This window comes from Clarias gariepinus, chromosome 6, assembly GCF_024256425.1.
Source record: "Clarias gariepinus isolate MV-2021 ecotype Netherlands chromosome 6, CGAR_prim_01v2, whole genome shotgun sequence".
Lineage (NCBI taxonomy): Eukaryota > Metazoa > Chordata > Actinopteri > Siluriformes > Clariidae > Clarias > Clarias gariepinus.
Window position 1 is genome coordinate 9,035,719 of NC_071105.1, and position 22,056 is coordinate 9,057,774.

General features: G+C 38.1%; 1 protein-coding gene across 1 annotated transcript in view; it reads right to left on the reverse strand.

Annotated features, from left to right (window-relative positions):
* Positions 1-22,056, reverse strand: part of ap1m3 (adaptor related protein complex 1 subunit mu 3) — a 29,737-nt gene that overhangs the window by 3,494 nt on the left and 4,187 nt on the right. The window contains exons 2-9 of the mRNA XM_053499654.1: positions 20,884-21,040; positions 20,662-20,729; positions 20,257-20,387; positions 14,878-15,025; positions 12,218-12,344; positions 5,887-6,029; positions 5,726-5,797; positions 5,114-5,272 (exon numbers count right to left, since the gene is read on the reverse strand). Of these exons, the coding sequence (XP_053355629.1) occupies positions 5,114-5,272; positions 5,726-5,797; positions 5,887-6,029; positions 12,218-12,344; positions 14,878-15,025; positions 20,257-20,387; positions 20,662-20,729; positions 20,884-21,040 (1,005 nt within the window). The remainder of the gene's footprint in view (positions 1-5,113; positions 5,273-5,725; positions 5,798-5,886; positions 6,030-12,217; positions 12,345-14,877; positions 15,026-20,256; positions 20,388-20,661; positions 20,730-20,883; positions 21,041-22,056) is intronic.

A 22,056-nucleotide genomic window follows, 5' to 3' on the forward strand; every position in this document is an offset into this window, starting at 1 on the left:
GCTGCGCAGGGATCACTGACCTTCCTAAGCCATTGTTTTGTATACAACTGGTGCTAATCTGACCACGTGTAATAGTTACGACGTCTTCTTTTTCATCATGGACAGCAAGTTAGAACAAAGAGAAAATGTGAAATTTTTGACCGAGTGCATGCTCATCCTCTTTTTCGTGGCATTGTACATCGAGAATTCGTCCTCGGGGGCCAGACCAATTACGGCGAATTCAACTGCAAGGCTTTAAGTCATCTGAGGAAGGACATACGGCGAAAGCGATTGGATCTGTGTCGCGCGGATCACAAAACTATTTTATTCCACCCCATAGCTCGGCTTATGTGTGAATAAAACAACACAGAGCTAATTGAGAAGGACTTAGAAACTATTTTCAAGGAGACAAATTCTTGTTCAAAATGACAGCATTATAAGATCAGGTATTTCCTTGCTAAAACGCATCCATGACTGTTTTTTTTTTCAGTAACTGCTATCCCCTCAGTACTGCATTCCATACTGACCTACAGTACCTTCATTCATGCTGCAACCGACAGTTAGGGTAATTAATGATTGTAGATCACCTGAGACTCTGAGTGATGCATGTAGTTAAATGTCCCAGTGTTGTTACCATCCATTATCATTGAGATCACCGTCCGATTGCTCGCTCAGGACTAACTGCTTTACAATATTTCGTATGGAATCATTTATTATTCACAACCTGATGGATGTGACTGGGCATTGAGTCAAAAACAATTTGCAGTATTCTGGTGTCACTCACTGATCATGTACAGACATTCGCCACAGAAGTTTGCAATTCATATGAGAATTCCCTAGATTTAGCCATTTTTGTGCAGAGGTGGACACCCCGGCTTCAGAAAGCAAAATCCCAGCAGCTGATTCTAATTAGCAAAACTGTTCATCCAGATAAGAGAGAACTAATGAGTGACACCACCTGTTCCCTTATGCACACGGAGAAGCTACGTACAAATACTTTTTGGGCACTATTGTACTGTTTATAGACAGGAAGAGAGAGTAAGTTGACTTGAATTCACCCTATGAATAACTATGGTGAATTTTAAAAGTTTAATTGTCACTCGTCATTGTGGTTGTTTTTCAACAAATTTCTTATTTGTTAAGCTTTTTGCATTATAGCGCTTTTAAAAAAAAAAAACTTTTGTTCAGTCATTAGTTAGCTATTCACACTGGATGTTGACCTTCTTAGATAGATAGATAGATAGATAGATAGATAGATAGATAGATAGATAGATAGATAGATAGATAGATAGATACTAAAAAAGATTTCTTAGCACTTTAAATAATATTAAATATTTATTATTATAATAATATTAATAATAAATATGATGTAAAAATAAGATTAAAACAAACCATATATAAGACTATTAAGTTTATTTCCAGTCTAATTTTACTAGAATTGCAGGTATCTTGTTCTATTGGCGAATAAATTTAGCTACTTTCAAGAAATTAATTCCTAAAAACTAGCTAAATTATCTGCCAATAGAACATAATACTTTTCACTTGACAATTAATTATTTGCAAATTTGAGTAACATCTAGCTAGAAATAAGCTCAGTAACCTGATAATCTTCTATTTGGTTGGTTCTAAACTTATTTTTTACTAAATTACAGCTTAGATAGATTAAGAAATATTTTACTTGCTAAGGTGCTAAGATTTTCAGTGTAGGTCACTCTGTTTATCCTAGTTGCAGTACAGTGTAACCTTTTTAAACAGCAATTAAATTCTTAGGATTATACAGTATTAGTATTGTATTGAGTGAACACCAGAACCAAATTGAACATAGAAGTGACGGTGCATATACGTATAAATAGTGGTTAATGGTAAAGTTCATCTATTGCCTAATTAACTTATCTTAAGCCTGGCTCAGTGATAATGTGTCCTTCATCACCACTGCCTCAAAACAGTCCAGAAACCAGCCCAATCCCAAGTCAGACTTTTTGATCTGTGTGTTGAGTTTTTGCCCTCCCAGAACAGTGTTACGAAGAATGATCCACTGGCAACCACGGCCTGGATAAAAACATATTTCTGAAAACATTAAAGCACTTGAGCTTTCTCAGAAAGTAAGGCCTGCTCGTCCATTTTCTATACACCGCCTCGTAGCTGACCTTCCAGTCCAGCTTTAGTGTCAAGATCTACCTCAAGTTGGACAAAATAATCCAACTGTATCCAAATACATACACTTCAATATGGAGTTGGTCCCCCTCTTGCAGCGATAACTGCTTCCACTCTTCTTGGAAGGCTGTCTTTAAAGCAAAGTCCTTGCTTTGTGCACAGTCATGTTGGAATAGAAAAGGGCCTTCCCCAAACTGTTGCCTCAAATGTGCAAGCATAGCATTGTCCATGATGTCTTGGCATGCTGGAGCATTAGGATTGCCCTTCACTGATTATAGAGGGCCTGATTAAAACACCTCAATTCAATGATTAACAGGTTTGGCCAAATACTTTTGTTCATATAGTGTCTCTGTAGGTTTCAACATGCTCAGTGTAGTCCATAGTGAAGAAAAAGTGAGACCATACCAAGACCAAGACCATTCTTTGTGCACAACCTTCTGTGCAGCAGGTAATATATTTAGAATAGTGAAACTTTAATGATGTTATGAGTTAGGTTAAATAGTGTGTCTTCCCCACACCACAGGATGTAATGTTGTCATTGTTTTAGCCCTGTGACATCCTCCTTTATTCTTATTCCTCTGGCTCCTTCAAATACTATAGCAAAACTCATTTTCTAACAAACTGCCATATGTGATGCATCATGACTCCATATTCTCATATATTCTCATAATTTGTCCCCATTGTGTAATAAAGACGTGACAGTTTAATATGAGTAACTCATTGCTTCAGTATATACTATGGCTCTAACTAGCAGGTGTCTGCTTGTTCCCTTGAGCGTCATTATAGCGATCTGTCAGCAAATGACTTAAACCATATGTCTGGAGTGTTTAATTGCTAATTGGACATGTATTTGCATACCAATCACACTTTAGTTTGGACTTTTCCTACTTTTTCAGGGGTATATCACAACAGAAAAAAAAAATTAGGAAAGAAACACATGAATGCAAAACAGTGTTCTATTGTACCAAATGTTATTCATTATTCCATGAATGTTATCATTTCATTCTTGGGACCTAAAAATGTCTTAACATAAAAAAGTATGCTTCGAAATAACAGCCCATGCTGCAATACTAATATCAGTATGGGACTATTTTCCCCTGCCAAGCTGGGGAGACATTTTCTCTCTTCCGTCGCTACTGGGACTTTTCCTCCCTGTCCTGCTGTTACTAAAACAGTTAAATTCCCGGACTGTGCAATTTATTTTTTAACTTTTTGAAAGATTTTTATTTGCATTTACACACTCTTTGTTAGCACTCCTAGAATTACAGGCGGAGTCGTGGTTTAGCACGAGTCTGCAAAAGGGAGTGCTGTGATTGGTGGACAAACAAAAGGAGTTTGGATTTGAGATGCTAAAATTAAGCAATTGCTCTATAACCCTACAGGTGGTGCGCTCTAAACTATTCACACCACTCTAAACAGGCAGCATGGTAGGAGGAGCGAACTATTTATTACGTTTGTAACTGCAAATAATAATAATTTTAATTTATTAATGTTAATAATAATAAATTATTAAATATTACATGTCATGGAACAGAATCGCAATACAAACAGAATCGTGATGATATTATATTGGCTGATCCCTTTCCATTTACATCCCTAGTGTTCCGTCATTATATATTTGTTTTACAGTATGATGGATTGCAATTGGTTTGTTGTAGTGTCACTGTGTTCTTGTGTTGCAGTATAGTCCTGAACAAACTATATTATGTTCAAATATATACCAGTTATACAAATGATCTGCGAGTAAAATCATATTATATTAAGTTATATTAACTTTATAAAAATGTTATAACAGAAAAATCACATACCATAGTACATACTGAACACCACAATGGACTAAAACATACTTGTTGCACACTACACTTTATGGACATTTGCTCACACCAAAAAGACATTTATGGACATTTACATACATTTGAACATTCATGCACATTTGCACACTTTTTCACATTGCACATTTATGGTCATTACATCTTCACATTTCATACATATTTGCACGCTCCCTGGATATTTCTATTTAAATTCTGTCAATTTCCACAACAGTTTCCATATTTGTACAGCCATTGTCTATACTTTGTACAGCTAGGTTTTTTTTTTATTATTATATTTTATATTTTGCTCTTCTATTTTTTTTTCCTACAGCTAATTTGTTCTATATTTTATTTTTATTCTATTCCATAATTAATTTCTTATTGTTAATCTTGATTTTAAGGTCATGAGCGGTCGTATAAGCATTTCACTGCATATTGTACTGTATATGTGACAAATAAAATTTTACCTTTAATTTACTGTATAGTATAGCATTTATTGTTCATGTACTACTTAAATTTTTCACTTATTTTTTTGGGCCAATGTTTGACCTTGGGATAACCTCTATGCCAAAGTTCAGGTTAAAACTTTACTGAACGTTTAACTTCTAGGCTTTATAATAGTTAGTTTAGTTTTACATGCTAAAAAGGTTTTAACCCATTAATTGCAAATATTGATTGCATGCCATGTTTTTATAAAATTTTTTAAATAACCTATTCCTTCAAGGTTCTTCAATTCTTAAACATTAGCTGAATCACGATGATTACATAAAAGTCTCTTATAATAAAGGCTGAGGTATTTCCTTCTGGAAACAAGAAGCCAAGCACTTAACATTACAGTTGCTGACGTATAATGTAGCACTTTTAGACGTGAGAACTGCCTGTCCATTTCTGTATACATAAGGTTGATTGAACAAGGAGAGACGAAGGTCAGCCTGGCAACTAAGAAAACAGGATCAGCGCTCACTGTGTTTGTGACACTGCTGGGATCCTTGCTAAAATGTCAGCTTTTAAACATACAATAGGATTCCAGTAATTTCAGAGATTCCAGAGTCATTGTGTTTATGCATATTGGGTGTAATACAGTACATGGCACGGGTGAACAATGAACACATTACTGAGTACTGAATAGAATAAGATGGCGAGAAAAGTAGGGTAAAAGTGTCACTCACTGGGAAGGATTTGATGGTCCACTCCACGGCACTCTTCTCAGGTACCCACTTGGCATAGCCTGTGCTGGTCTTAAATTTGGGCGAGTCAGCGTCACTAGGCACGGGCACCAGGATAACAACGTTGTTGGCAGTGGAGCGGCTCTTAAACTGGCTACGGGCCTGCAGGACACCGTACACCAAACTGAAGTAAATATACAACAGCCACAAAACCGGCAAAACTACATAGTATTAAGAATAGAATTCATTAGAATTAAGAATAGCTTTCCCAAAGCTGAATGATTAAGTTTATATTTATGTGAATGATTGTGTTGTTGAAGCTTTGTAGCTTCAGTGCAAGAATAAAGAAGCCAAAATTGGACAGCGAACTTAGCTGTCTTGGCACTAAATTCACTTTCCCAGGTAAAATAAGGATCCAAAAAGACAAAAGTACCCTTGAGGGTTCAACCTCACTGACAAGGATCTGTGCCCTAAAAGGTACAGTTACAGTCCTGAGAGTTTAATAAAACAAATTGATGTATTGTAAGAGGAGAGAGGACTGCAGAGAGAAAGAAAGAGAAAGCGAGAGAGAGCGAGAGAGAGAGAGAGAGAGAGAGAAAAGAAATATACTAGTACCTTAACTTTGATCTCTACTCGGCTGTGGGAGAATTTCTCGATCACACTTTCAATCCATATGAGGGGCTTCACCTGTAGCAAGCACAGGCAATCAACATACAGTAAGGCATAATGAAAAAAGACAAGTCAAAAAGATATGGAGCTTTGAAGTAGGTGCTCACGGTGGTGTTGAGGCGGTAAGACATGAGTTCACTCTCTCCATCGGGGGGAATAAAGGAGATGGTCCGGTCATTCTCAAAGCGGGAGAGCCGCACACACTGATGAAATTTCACATCCTCCAACTCCACAGACTTGCTCTTCTCCCCTGTGGGTTAAAAGTCACACATGCACACAGAGATAAAGCAACAAAAAAAAGAAGAGGAAGTCACTGAGGAGAGCATAATTAGTTTTAAAATAACTAAACACCACATCGGATTTTGTACCATCTTAAATACTTTACATTCAACTTGTATAGATACTGTTTGACTATAAATTAATATAATATAAAGCAATAATGTTCAATGAAAGTTGCATGTATCATATATAAAAAGCTTTTTATACATTAATGCAATCTTGAGCGTGCATATACTGCATAGGGCAGAAACTATACATTCTTTCTTTCTTTATTTTTTTTTACATTGTCTATTTAGGCCAGATATTTCATTTCTGTTCAATGCCTTAGACAGTACTTTGGCCTACACATTTTTTTTAAATGTGCTAGGTATATAAAGGTGATCTGATATGTGTATGCTTATACAATAGAAAGACACATGAAATAAACATGCGACCTTTAGAATCCTGGAAAGCTGGCCAGAGTATCTGAAGCTGAGGCTACTTGCAAAATGACCACAGCTTTCTAGGAACGTAAAATAATAATAATAATAATAATAATAATAAAAAAAGGAAACAATATGATAAACCCCCTAATATGCTGTTGGTCTTCTGGGTGGCACTAAAACAGTTACGACCTGCCAAGACAAGACCTCTGAAGGTGTGTTGTGTGGTATCTGGCACCAAGACAAGACAGAGTGTGAGGTGAGTATTTTCGCTCCAGCACATCCTACAGATGCTCGTATCCAGCTATCTTTGGCAAGGAAAAAAAAACAAAAACACTCCGGAACAATGTGTGCAATGTGAGAGCATGTATTACCTTGCTGAAAGAGGCCACTGCACTAAGGGGAATAACGTTGCCATGACGGTGTATACCCGGTGTGCAACAATGTTTAGGGAGGCAGCATGTGTCAAATTGAAGTCTACATAAAAGTGTGGACATAGGGTGTCTCATGAGAACGTTGCCCATTGTATCAAAGTCCTTCCACCAACTTGTCTTCTTCACACAGGATATCTTCATGCTGTCACACAATAATTACATTTTCTATGACCTGCAGCCTTTTTGTTGATTTGGATTAGATGGGAAAGCCTTGCACATCGATGAGCCTTCAGGTGCTCAACACCCGGTCGATATTTCATAGTTTGTCCCTTCTTGGACCACTGTTGGTTTCCACTCACCAGCACAAGTGTTTCCACATTTGGGGTGTTCCAACCCAGTGTCAAAGGTGCTGAGGTTTTCTCGTCTCCCCATTTCTCCCACTTGACTGTGAGAACTGTCTGCTCGCATTATTTGCTTTGTCTGTGAGGGGTTCATTAAATTTTTATTTAAAAGTGATAAATAACTGCTTTCCTTCTTTTCCTCTTCTAAAAGAAATATCAATTAAGTTCAAGTTCAACTGCTTTTAACGTTTTTTTCTCAACCGTTCTTCTCAGTGATGGTAGGATGATGAAGAAATATCATACCGGCAAATGTCAAATGTTACCGCAGCTTGTTCGACCTGCCAAGCGTCCCAATTACAACATGCACTCTGTGCTTGTCTTCTGACTCATTTATCAAGCTGGACGCAATCTCATTTATTCAGACCATTTTAAACAAATCCAGGTAGTTCAGAAAAAAAAAATCTGATTCTGCAAGAGCAGGATATGCTCCTGAGTTTATGTAAATTTATGTATAGACTCATGTACAAGACTCTCTAATGTGAACCTTGATTGATAAGTTTTAAAGCGTATTAAAGTGCTGAGACTAATTTAATAACCGGATCACAATGTCAAGAAAAATCTTCAGAACCCAGTCATTTCATAGCAATGATCAGCCGTTTAATCAGGGCAAAAGAAATGGCACCCTATTAACAGTAAGGAGGATGCATTAATTCAATCCTGAGTGGAGAGACAAATTTTGCAATTTCTTTGTACTGTAGATCCCCAAAACAAACAGGTACGAAGTCTTGCTACTCTAAATTTTCCATGGATGTGATCGAGCGTGTGAGTAAATGTGAACGAGGGTCGTGCTGCCTATGCTGCAGGGTGTATTCCAGCTTCATCCTCAATGTTTCTGGAATAAATGAATAAATTTGAGGAGAAGCTCAGTGGTTACAGGTTTCACTGGATTAGGCTGGTGATTCATACTGGAAGGCTAAAAATCAAACACAACCAAGCTGTCACTTCTGGAGCCTTGATTAAGGTCCCCTAATTATCATCTATTCATTTATATCCTGCTTTATGTAATTGTATGTTGCCTCGGATGAAAGCGTCGTCCAAATCAAATGCATGCAAATTATTTTTTGACTATGAGACATTCATTTAAGACTGCTCATCAGATTGCCCTGTGTAATTTGGCAGACACTGAAAATGGACCAATGATGACCGAACTGCTTTTTTAAAACCCATTTAATTGTACCTTGCCTAAGAGAATGTTGGTTGTTTCATTCTGTTTACGGCTCAGCTGTATTTAGCATACTAAAACCCCTAATACAATCAACACTGGGAGATTAATGCCGTACCCTCAGCTCCAGACTACTGATTTACCAATGTACAAAACTGGGCTTGCTCCATGTGTGTGTGTGTGTGTGTGTGTGTGTGTTCACAACAGCATCACAATAAAGGAATGGCGCCTTTAGACAGGTGATCCAGGTCAATGCCGAGTATTCTGAATCGTCTCCATTTATGCAGTTCATCCCTTTCTACATATTAAATACATTTTCATTGGTGCACATAGATGTGTCTGTCTCTCTGTCTCATGGCTATTGGCATTTACAGATGCACATGAAAGCGCCATGAGGACAGTGTGGAAGGCAGAGCTCAGCAGTCTGTGTGCTCCCTCGGCAGCGGTGGAGGCCTGCTGAGACCCGACACTCATTGCTCATACTCAAACACCTTGGATGTCATCAGCCACGCTGCCTAAAGGTCACACAGGGGGATGCAGCCTCTATTTCTAATTTCTGTCTCCTGATTGATTCCCCAGGGGCAAGAATAAGAAAAACTGATTAGTGTGCTGGGATAAAGAGAACTTGTCTGTTTTAGCTTCTGATAATATTCTAGACATTTCAAAATTTAATGTCATGCTTATCGAATGATGGCTAAGAAAATAACCACAACTTACATTTACTATGACATGACAGTTACTGAATCATTTTTAGTAGTTTATGAAATCAAGAACCACAAGCTAAACTTTAACAGCCTAAAAATATCACAACTTGATACGCCTCTATTATCTTTAAAGAAATGTTGTCCAGAAAATCCTTAATAATCACAATAATTTACAAGACATATGGTACAAAGTATGCGCAACACATAAACATAAACACGTCCTCTGCTGATTTATCAGTCCTGTCCTGAAGAGGGCACTGTTTCCTCTCAGCTAAAGAACATCCATCACTGGTTTCGAATATCCATCACATCTGAGGTCAGATGACAGCAGAGTAATCATATCAGTTTGAAGCAGCTGTGTGATGCATTAGAGCATCATTTTAAAGGAAGGAAATCAGGACGTTGGTCTGTCTTCATCACTTCCTTAGAACTCTGTCACGATCATTTTCTTTCTAGACTTCTTGTTCTCTACTTATTCCTGCTGCAAATTTTAACACAGTGGCTTATTAACTGTTTACTCAATGCTATTTTTAGCACTCGACATGGATTACCTGTAACTCTCCGCACTGTCAGACTGCATAAGTGGGTGTGGATCATGGGGTTATTGACAGCTACGGTATGGTGATTCAGCAACAGATGGGAAGGTATCTATGACAGCAATCCAAATACAGTAGGGTAGACAATAAGGCCTTTTTTAAAAAATCATCTCCTCCTACTCATCTGTTGTCACATATCACTTCTTCTACATCGAACATGTCTTTCTGAGAGTAATAATTTTGTATGCAAATGAACTCTGCTCCTCTCAGTCTTTCATCCACTATGCAAACACATGCACACCTAGGGACAATTTAGCTCAGCCAGTTTACCCACTAGGAAAGTAGGATGAAAGCCCTAAAGAAGATGTTACAGTACTGTATACAGTAGACCTGCTTGATGTCCTACATTAGGTTTGTATGACTCGTCTCAGCCTTTTCCAATTGTCCTTTGTATCTAAAGCTCCTAGATCAGTAAGGAAACCTCTTTCAAAGTTACTAACAATCAGTCCCCAAAATAGTTATTGTTATTTTGCACTGTCTCCCACACTATTTTGGAGCTTAAACTCAATTATGCATATAGCAACACATGAATGGAACCCACAGACATCACCTACTGTAACTTCCTTAGTTCCTCAGGAAAACATGCTATTGTTAAGGGTCCTCCAAAGGTCCGGTTTCATTAGATGTTTTTTTTTTATTTTCTTCAGATGAGAGATTAATCACAGTCTCTTGTCTCAAAGTTTGCCTGGAAATCCCATCACCGGACGTTCTTCGGTCTGCCCTATTTCCTCTTCCCAGTACCATTTCAGGGCTTGTACGGCAGTCTTTCATTTCTGGCTGCTGGTGGTAGTTGTTGAGTCCTAACTCACATATTATTAAGGCTAATCTTGTCTGAAGAGTTTGATATTAAGAATATGTAACCACATACTTCCTGATGGTCCTCTGGCAGATTTTACTGCAGCTGTCTTCGTTCCAACTTGTTCTCTGTGAGTGACATGCATGGATGATTGACATTCCAATACTTCACCTAAAAGGTTCTGGGTTGCTTTCAATGTATGATTTGGGGCAGTGTCCATCTGCACTGTGAAGTACTGTTCAATGAGTTGTATATCATTTGACTGGACCTGAGCAGATAGGTTAACCAAATACAGTTTGGAATCTATCCTGTTGCTTTAGTCAGCAGTCACATCATCAATAAATATAAAAGGGAACCAGTTTCACTGGCAGCCAAACATGCCAATGCCATACGATAATATACTTCAAACCATGAACTGTTCTGAACTCAGCTCTTTATAATCTCCTTTTCCTATCATTTTGGCACTGGTTGGCGTTTGCCTTACCTGTTGCAGAACTGCACTTTAGATGTTTTACGAGGGTGAGCCAAAAAATATCCGCACTCTGTAGAACTGTAGAATTTATTTTAATTAACTTTTAGAAGGGACAAATACACTTTGTCCATCTGTCAATAAGCTTTCGGATTCCCTAATTAAAAAATGCACTCCTGTCTTCACTCCTTCATCAAAAGTGAATTTCCGTCCTCGCTGGAATGTCAGGACTGAAAGTCAGGACTATACAGTGGCTAGGATGCTTTAACGACTCAAAAGGAAGTTTTTTGCAGGGTGTCGAGCAGACGTTTGTGGACGTGCATCGTCAGGCAAGATCTGCGTTCAATCCGAGGTTTAGGCTTCAGCTCTTTAATAAGCGTCTTATTATATATATGCAACGACCATGTCTCGTCACCAGTAATGCTTGTCTTTAAGAAATTCATACTTTCAGCATCCTTTTATTTGTTTTCTTTTGTTGTATTTTTGCAGATACTAAATACATGATTTGATCCAATTTAATGTTTTTTCATCTCTCTGTGATGAATCCGATTCGAGTTTTCAGGCAAATAATGGCTAGCTTCAGTGGCAGTTACAAGTGTTTTGACTTCATATATCGAGAGCTAACAGCAACAGATTCTAAATTCAAATGCTACACTTGACGTGAACTCTAGACATCAAGGATCTACTTACTTTTAAGTCTATAATGAGAAAATAACACACCTCTTACCGTGAAATAGCTCATCAGCCACTGTTCCAAAAACTCTTAGTTCTTTAAAAAACAGGGGATTGCATAAAATTCCCCACACTGTTCACCCAATTTGGTTGCAAATACCTTCAAATTAAAGCTTTAAGTCTACATTTTGAGCTCATAATCATTATTTTCTTTCAACTCCAGTGTGGTAGGCAAAAAAAGAAATATGCACTGACTGTATTTCATTTCCTCTTGCCTTCTAATTCCAAAAATCAAGGTTAACTGAGCTTTTGTTGATCATTTTTATACATGCCGTAAAGCATGATAATTGCGTGTGCAGTACTTTGTTCTCTTTAGGTTTCTTCCATCATTTATTTAAGGTTTTTCCTTTAATTATATATAAATAAATGTAGACTGGTCAAAAATAATAGAACACAATTTCGCCCCGTAATATTTCACATATATCATCTCTACGTTCTTATGGGCAAAATGCAGTGTTGTTTACTATATTCCATTTACAAAGGCAATAAATATGTGCACTCACTGCCAGTGATTTCGAAGAGCACTTTGTCATTGAGGCCTAGCCTCAGCTCGGGCATTCCAGAGAGAACAACCTTCAATTTGATGGAGCCCAGAATCTCGCTGCGCAGGACGCTGCCTGTAGCACTGACCTGAGTGAAACAAAGGAGAAAGATAACATCATCATCATCATCGTTATCATCCTCATTGTTATCATCATCGTTATCGTTATCATCAAATGAAAATAAAACAAAAAATATGAAATAAGGATTTTAAATAAAAACCTAATCAGCTAGAATTTCCAGCAGCAATAGAGAAAGAAGCTGCATGGATGGATAATAAAGTCTCATTAGAAAGCAATAGGATGTGGTTCTTGTGAAATGAACTGCTGTGTGCTCATCTTAGGACAAGGCAGAGACCAGACCTAGAGAAAAAGTAAACAATCTTACTTCATGACTTTAGGCTCTGGAGAGCTTGACACTGCCTAGAGAAATTGCAGTGAAGGAGGCACAGAAGCCATCAAGATCCACCAAGAACATTGTATGCTGAATTGGTTCCATGTCACACTATAGGGAACTGAACTTGTTTAATGACAAAGGACACTTGCATCTTGTCATAACAGTTCAAGACTACCAGTCTAAATAACTCCAAGCTCCATTACTGGAAAAGATGTGTTGAGTCATTCCCAGGTAATTGTAAGTGTACAAGCATGTATATGGCAGGCAATGCCACACGTGTGCCACCCACACATTTGCAGATGGTTCCTTCCAGTTCCAGTCACAGATAACCTCTCTTAGGCCTGAAACATGATTAATGCAAATACAAATGATGGCACTTTGCCCAGGCAGCACCAATGTGCATCTCTGGTAAACATAGTGTACTTGACGTAGGCTGCTACGTACCTACAGTATGGATGCCGTCCACAAGGTGGCGATATATTCTATTAACTGCTTAGACCATTTCCATAACAATAGTAGTAAAAAAATGTGACATCCACTGTGGAATGTGTAAAACTGTTGTCATGGCAGTACTTACTAATCATAAGGAGAAAAAAATGATAGAATGAAGATGATAGAATGTGCGACCACTGAATCGTTCATGGAAGAAGGACAGAATTTCACAATGCGTTTTGATGAGAAAGAGAAGACAGGGTCAGCTTTCTCGTGATGTTTCATGCTATCGCGAACCATAGCAGCCATGCTAAGACTGCAGTTTGCGTGCCATTTTAAAATATTTCAGGTGATGCACTCATAAACGCAACGATGCACGCAACGGTCTTGTGTACCCTGAAGGGCCTGCATTTACATACCAGTGTGGACCATCATCATTTCAGACATCAGACCTCTGACAACCCTATCATAATCTCTATCTGATTGTGTACATTGTCCTTAAATAAGACTGCTTTGGTCTTTAGGGTTAAAAAGTAAATCTTACATGAAAAGTCTGTCGCTTTCTATTAAGATGTGCACCAATAAACTGGAGTAATGTTTTAATACACACATCTGTGCCCAAACTGGACTGTGTGTAATCAGTTTGTTCTGCTCCTGTTGCTCCATCGCAGTGGCCTTCCACCAACAAGGGCTCATTGACTGCTCACTAAACCTCGGTACAATCAGTGCCTGTGCCACTCAATTTACTCCTCTGCAGACAATTCAAGGCTTATATTGACTAAGGACAAAGCCTCTTTTAGGAATATTGTCAGCTGTACCAAGCTATGTGACCAAATATGGATTGTCATGGCGAGTGACTGTGATGGGCAAATCAATATCCCTCCTCGCTCACTAAATAGGCGGCCTCCCCTATCGGCAGGTGTGCGAAGGAGCAGGGTCGCGGAATTCAAAGGCGTACTCGCCTCTTTGAAGTCCCTGGGACGCGTTCCATTGCCCCGCTAGCTTGTCACTCTTCCTCGTTCTGTGCGAGTACGCCTTTGATCGCCGCGAAAAGGACAGCCAGGAGCTCACTACTGGAGCTCCCGCGACTCTTCAGCTCTCAATGGAGAGGCACTGCCCACCAGACCTGCACGTGCACATTCATTAATTCCCTTTCTTTCCGTCCTTTAACCCTTTCCTGCCCCAATTTTACCTTAATAAATTACCCTTACTCCCTTAAGACCTCGCCTCGTGTCCGTGCTTTATGGTGCCGCCAGTGCAACATGGGTCCAACCTGTTACAGGATACATATGGTATCTAGCAACCTTCTTGGATCTGTTAGAAACACTGCACATTATGGCATCCTGGGCACACAGTTTAAAACGGTGTTTCTTACCTAAATTATGCTTAAACTCTTGTAACCACCTTGCTCTTTCAGTGTCTGTGAAAATGAGCTACCGATGAACCACACCACCGCGAGAGAACAGCAGTACTGAGTGGAGTTGAGCAACAACCTCGGGTAGGGGCGATTCTGATCACAATATGGGAAGAACTAATTGGCTTGTTTAATACAAAAAATTAAAAAAGGACACATTTGTTTGGAAACCCATGTGAATGTGTATTACTGACGTCATACACAACAGAACACACATGATGTCACTTATGAATCCAACAGAGTTTCATTGTTTAGATTTTCTCACCAGTGATTGAAACCTACTGCCACACTTAGACATTAATTATATACAAATCTGAGTCATCAGGATTAAAGATATTAACGATTATTATTTAACAAACTTATTATAATTGGTTATCATACCAGTAGGTTGACAGACTCAATGACGTCCATGAACACTTCATTCTTCCTGTATCTGATGCCTTCTGATCTCCAGGATACAGCATTGGTAACTGTTGCCGGGGGGCGTGGTGCTCCCACCTCTAGTTTATGCCCTTGCTGGGTGATGTACCTGTAAACACCAACAAAAGAAACCAAGTAATTTAAAAAAAGTCACATTGTGTTATTTGAAACTGAGTGTTATAAGATATAAGATAAACGAGGTGAATATTTAAATAAAGGCAAATTATTTTACCGCAACAATTCTGTTTAACAATATAATAGTATATATAATATATAATAATGTTTGTAATAGTGGGCGGATAAAATGCATGGTATTAAAATAGGGGAAAATACTAGAGTTGATAATCGATACGTATGTGATGTACTCTCCAATAGAGTTGTGTGGTTACTTTTTCAGACAGGGTGGTTTGGGGTTGTTTTAATATGATTGGCTAAGGGTCTACCAAACAGTTTTACATACCCCTACCTGGTAGTCTGTTTAGTTTGGTCCACATGACCACATCGCACCCAGTTTGAAACCTTCTGGTGTCAAATGCCACATCAGTGGTGTCATTAGGTCAGAACATTTGGGGCAATAGTAGTTACCCCCTGAATATTTTAGGCTCATCCCCGTATATTTTCACTTTGAGATTAAGGTGTTTTATAGCAAAGCATCAGACAGACAGACAGAGTTACAGAGTGAAACTTTTCTTGCACTCAGGATTTAAGAGGAAGTAAGTACTGCACGCATAACTGGAAGACACACACCCAGACATCAAAAAAAGCTCTGGTTTTATAAAAAAAAAAAAAAAAAAAAAATATAGCTTTTTGCGCTCTTTCGAAAATATAAATTTAGATAAGTGCCAGTTTCATCCCAAGAGCCATGAATACACTTAATTAAATGCCCTCTTTAAAAACGTAGCATTTAGAATTACAACGGCTTTAATGAATAATTTGCACAAGAACTGTAATATTGCACAACCTGAACCAATTGTAATATGGAACATTTGCAAAACATGTACACTTAGTTTTTATATATACTGTATATATATATATATATATATATATATATATAGTTTGTTTAAAAAAATATATATATGGCATTGATGAAATTGAAGTTGCACATTGAATTTTGTTGTGCTTTAATTTAATTCAATATTAGCCTTTCACTACAACTAACTTGCCTAAAGGTAAAGTACCCCCCCCCCATATTAATATATGCCTAAATGGTATACTAGCATCCTTACCCCTAATAACCTACTAATTACTTATCTAAGCTGATCCTGATTACATGATCATTAATTTATTCTACTTATGTAAAGTGAATACATAAAGATTAAGCATTGCCCGCACAACCTATTCCACACCCTCAACTCACCCCCATCCCTGGAAGTGTGTCGACCCAAGGGTCGTTTTTTGGATTGAGGTCAACAGCTTTATGATACAAGCATAACCATTGTAGTAATAGGAAATGATTAAAACAGGGTAGGGTATAATTTAACAGTAAAATTATGAGGTGGTTTTGAAAAAACCATCATACCGTGAAGAGATATATTGTTTGTATAACAGCAATGTGTCCGTGATTACAATATCTTACTTTACGTGTGCAATATCCTTTTTTTTCTGTTTCATTAATTATTTGAACTATTTGCAAAACAAGTTACTTCCTATTATTATAAACATATATATGGCAGCTATAAATGTTCTTGCTAAATAACAAATAGATTTATCATTAGAAGGCTTAGAACCAATATAAATGTGCACATAAACATAAGCCTGAGGATTTAATCCTACTTAACATGACTTGAGCTCTATAATGATAGCATAAATGATTGGCTCGTTATTATTAATAAGTGCTACAGTCCCAAATAATACATAGCTGAGTAGGTGATGAATGTCATTGGATGATTTATGGTAGCAACTAACAGGGGATACAAGCATGACTACTTATATCTCCTGTAACCTTCAAAATTATACAAAGGTAATGAAAAGATCACTAGAAACAAGCATGACCATCATCATTATCATCATCATCATCATCATCATCATCAGGGTGTCTGAAATTGAAGTGTACATTATATAATTGGATTTAATGCAAATTATGTTAAAAATAAATAAATAAAGCATTCAATAAAGGCAGTGACCAAGGTGTTGTACTCAGTAAACAAAGCTCTGCTGTTAGTGAGTGTGTGTATGTGTGTGTCAGTGCAGCCAAAGACTCCTGGGACAATCAGGACATCCACAGGGACACACAGACACACAAACAACCTGTTTTTAATCTATTTGTGTCACCTACATGGTCCTGATACACATTTTAAGGCTCATGCCATACTCATAAAACATGGTCTTTAAAGTATTTCATGGATATTGACTTTAAGGACAATAAAAATACTGGTTGAAGGTTTTACACTAAATCGTGACTCAGTATTAAAAGGGTATGTGAGGGCAATAGATGTTATAGCTGCAATATAAATTCTTAGTGAAATAGAGAATAACAAGCCTAATACCAGAAGGACAAATCTAAATACAGATTTAGAGTATGTACTGTATACTTACTGGGATTAAGATTATATATTTGGGTTAGGGTTAGCAATCCTATGGATTATATCCAGGGGCTTAGAATTAACATATTAAACTAAATTAATTACAAATAAGTAATTATACTGTATAATTGTATGATTGCATAAGTAAAATTTTACTTAACGTTAAGTTTGTTCTGTTCCTGTAGACCCTAATTAGTTTTGTTCCAGTCAATTTTGCTGCAATCAGAAGTCCCATAATTGCTGAATAGAGTCCGACTGTGGGCAATTAAAGGGTCACATGATGCCAACATGAATACACCTGTTCCTGGAATACCCCATAGTTAGTGAGTAAATTAATCCAGCACTTAAACACTGGATTATTACAAAGACCAAGAAGTTCTCTAAACAAGTCTGGGACTACAGTATGTTCTGGCCAGTGCTGGGCTATACAACCTTAAATCAATTTTACAATTAGTTGAACCTTTTACGTTTGTTTACGATTATGTTTAATGGACTACTATTTTTAAATTATTATTTGTTATTGTTTTTTGCACTCATTGTTCACTGATAAAGTTTGTACAGTAAATCTCACTCACTCACTTACTCACTCATCTTCTATACTGCAAGATCCTGTATTTAGGGTCACAGGGACCTGGAGCCTATCCCAGAAGACTTAGGGCACGAGGCAGGGTACACCCTGGACAGGGTGCCAATCCATCGCAGGGCACACACACACTCACATTCACACACTACGGGCAATTTGGGAACGCCAATTAGCCTAACCTGCAGATCTTTGGGCTGTGGGAGAAAACCAGAGTACCCGAAGGAAACCCAACAAGCACAGGGAAAACATGCAAACTCCATGGATACAGAGACAGGAATCGAACCTGGCTGGGAATCGAACATAGACCCTGGAGGTGCAAGGCGACGGTGATAACCACGACACCATCATGCCTCCTCAAGTCATTAACAGAATAATAAAAATATATATACATGGGTTGGACAATGAAACTTGAAACGCCTGGTTTAAGACCATGATAATTCGAATGTACAGTATGGTGTAGGGCAACCTTTTGCGGCCAATACAGCATCATTTCGTGTTGGGAATGACAGATACCAGTCCTGCACAGTAGCCAGAGGGATTTTGCCCCATTCTTGCAGAATAGCGGCCAGGTCACCACGTGATACTGGTGGAGGAAAACCTTACCTGACTCGCTCCAACCCAACATGGTTTAATAATATTTAAATCTCGTGACTGTGCAGGCCATGAGAGATGTTCAACTTCACTTTCATGTTTATCAAACTACTTTGTCACCAGTCTTGCTGTGTGTATTGGTGCATTATCATCGGCACCAATACACGGCACCACCTTCAGGATACAATGTTTGAACCATGGGGTGCACATGGTCCTCCAGAATGGTTCGGTAGTCCATGGCAGTGACGCGCCCATCAAGCGCAAGTATTAGACCCAGGGAATGCCATGATATTGCAGCCCAAACCTGATCCAAACCCTGGGCATGTAACAGTCTGGGTGGTATGTTTCTTTGGGGCTTCACCACACCGTAACTCCCCAATACATGTTTCACATTGTCCACAGCCTTAGATTTTCGATGCTGGCACCATTGAAACCGACGGTTGGCATTGGAATGAGTGACCAATTGTTTGGCTATAGCAGCCCGTTTTTTAGTTTTTTGGATACAATCTGGGTTAGCACCCGGACATCCCTTTACCCTGGATACTGCGGCTCTTGGTACATCACAAAGACTTGCTGTCTTGGTCACAGATGCGCCAGCGAGACGTGCACCAACAATTTGTCCTCTTTTAAACTCTGATATGAACACTGATATGTCACCCATAATATTGTGTGCATTGCAATATTTTAAGCAAAACTGTGCTATAACTCTGCTAATTAAACCTTCACACTCTGTTCTTACTGGTGGAATGTGTGATCATTGAAGATTGGCCATCAGGCTGGTCAAATTTAGTCATGAAACCTCCAACACTAAATTGGCCAGTCTTTCAGTTTCATTGTCCAACCCCTGTATATATCTATCTACATGATTTTAAAAAATCTAAACCATTGAATTTGAATGATTCAACTGAGTTAATTGCCATGCCATTGTATGGCCTTTACCTGTTAGATAAAGTGTGTAAATCAAAAAGTAAATACTGTATTCTAATAAACCTCATTTCAGACTACCACACTACAACATCTAGAAAAGTTCAAAGAGGTGAATAGTTATGCAATGTACAGTATCTGTAATGGTGGTAGTAGAAAAAGTAAAAAAAAAAAGGAATACATACATAAATAAAATTAACAGTAAGGTACTTATATACAGTCAGTATATAGTGCAGTTCTGCATAGTCAACGCTACTTACATTATACACAGGTTGTTCAAGTCAAACTGGGATTTTGATTGTGCAGAATAACTGAACACAGGTATGAGAGTACAAATATAAAACTCATTTTATTTCCCCACAGTACTGTATATACCCCCTGCTACACTGGATAACATCCTGGTAGAAAGTTTTCTCAGTACACTGGAGCCATTTTCAGACTGCCTGACTCTATTCACGTGAAAATTTATCACAAGTCCCTGTTTCATTTGAACACATCTTGCATTTGCATACCTGCTGAACACAAGTACATCTCACATACCATATCAGGCAGTGCCTTTGTGTGAATTACTGTAAACCTCTGTTCGTGAAATATTATCTAGCTCACAGAGCATGAATGGAGCACAGACAGTGTGTGTGTCACAGCTGTGACTAGTAAATGGTGGATGGCGCTGGTTTGAGTGACTAATAATAAACAAACTGCAATTCTGCCAGTACTCACTCTAGTAAGATCTTGCTGTCTGTGGTCTGAGGAAAACCAAAATCCATGATCTCATCCAATAGCTCATAGACAGTCACAAAGTTGTCACGTATGCTCTCCTCCTCAACGACCTTGAAATACTCTGTGAAAACCTGTAACACATAAACACAGTGTTCAGCACAGGGCTCAAACGGAGTTCTGTCGACGGTCCACAACAATTACGGCATGCAATAATAAATGTATAAAAAGACAACCATGCTGTTTTTGAATAAATTAAATGTTGGTAACTGTGCCTCGAACCAAAGCATCTGTGATAATTTAACTATAATGCCACACACCCACTTTTTTACATATAGGGATCAGTGACAGCCATTACAACTTACAGGTCGTGCTGAGTAGGCAGGAACATGTGGAAAGGACACTCACCTCCACTAGCTTGTAGAGAAAAGAATACACAAGAGCAGCATTTGTATTCTTCTTAGTCACTGCTACCACTGACATGTGACTGTTAAGGATCTTTCAGTTTCTCCTAAAAATTTATACAGACAGTCAGAGAAATATACTGTAAAGTAGATTGAAAAAAAAAAAGACTTGGCAAAAAGAAGAAAAGATCAGTGACGGGAATAGCAACAGAGTAGTGGAGGATACAGTAGATGTTGTTGTGTTTGATGTACAGGAAGTGAGTCGAGCCGTGGCTCACTAGTGGTGACAATTCTGCCTCTTCCTCCCTCTTCATCATGATAGGCATGAGGTGGTCGATCTCACTCATGTTTACGTTACCCATGTAGTTCCGGCATATAAGCACCTAGACGGGTGACATTAAACTCCTTAGTACACAAAACAGCAATACAAATGTAGAAATTAGTAAAATACAGAATTTATGCAGTTTATGCAATGATCTTTTTTTTTTTTTTTTTTTTAGTTTTCTTCTACGTGGAATACTGGAAGTGTTATGAAACCCACATTCACGTGCTATAGTAGATGGTATCAGGTTCAGTCTTATTTGATCAAACAATAAGAGCTGATTCATAATGAGTGAGCAAGTGGGGGAAGCCGAGAGGAAGTCAAATATTTACTTTCAACTTTCACTAAATAAACTTTCGTTTATTTGCAAAAAAAAAAAATTATATATATGTATATATAATATATATATAAAATGCATGAATGCAAAAATAAATACATTCTGGACATAATTTAAAAAAATGCTCAGGTCTCTAATCACACTGTGTTGAGCAGAATCTATAAAACTAAAATAAAAAATAAAAATCATACATGCTGTTTGTATTCCACTAATTACTCAACAAGTTTCTGTAGTGTTTGTTTATATCTTAGCTGTGGTTTTGATCTTAAAAAACGATAAAGGTTTGATGAGGCAGCATGGTTGCTTAGTGGTTAGCGTTGTCACCTTGCACCTCCAGGGTCCCGCCTTGGAGTTTGCATGTTCTCCCTGTGCTTGGTGGGTTACCTCCCACAGTCCAAATACGTGCTGAATAGACTAATTAGTGTGTGTGCATTATGTGTGTGTGTGCTCTGCAATGGATTGGCACCCCACTCAGGGTGTACCTCTCCAGGCCATCTGTGATTCTGTATAAAGGATAAAGTGTTATAAGTGACATATAAGTGTTATAAGATATAAGATAAGTGAGTGAGTGTGGGTGAGTAATTTGATAAAAGATAAAATTCTGAGAAAATGTGATGTTCTCTCGTTATAAGGAAACAAGTTGTGGTGTGAAACTTTGGGCTGACAGCAAGGTTGCAAATAGGCCAGTATGGTCAACAGTACTGGAAAGTGGGGAGAGCAGCTGCCTGCCAAAAACCACA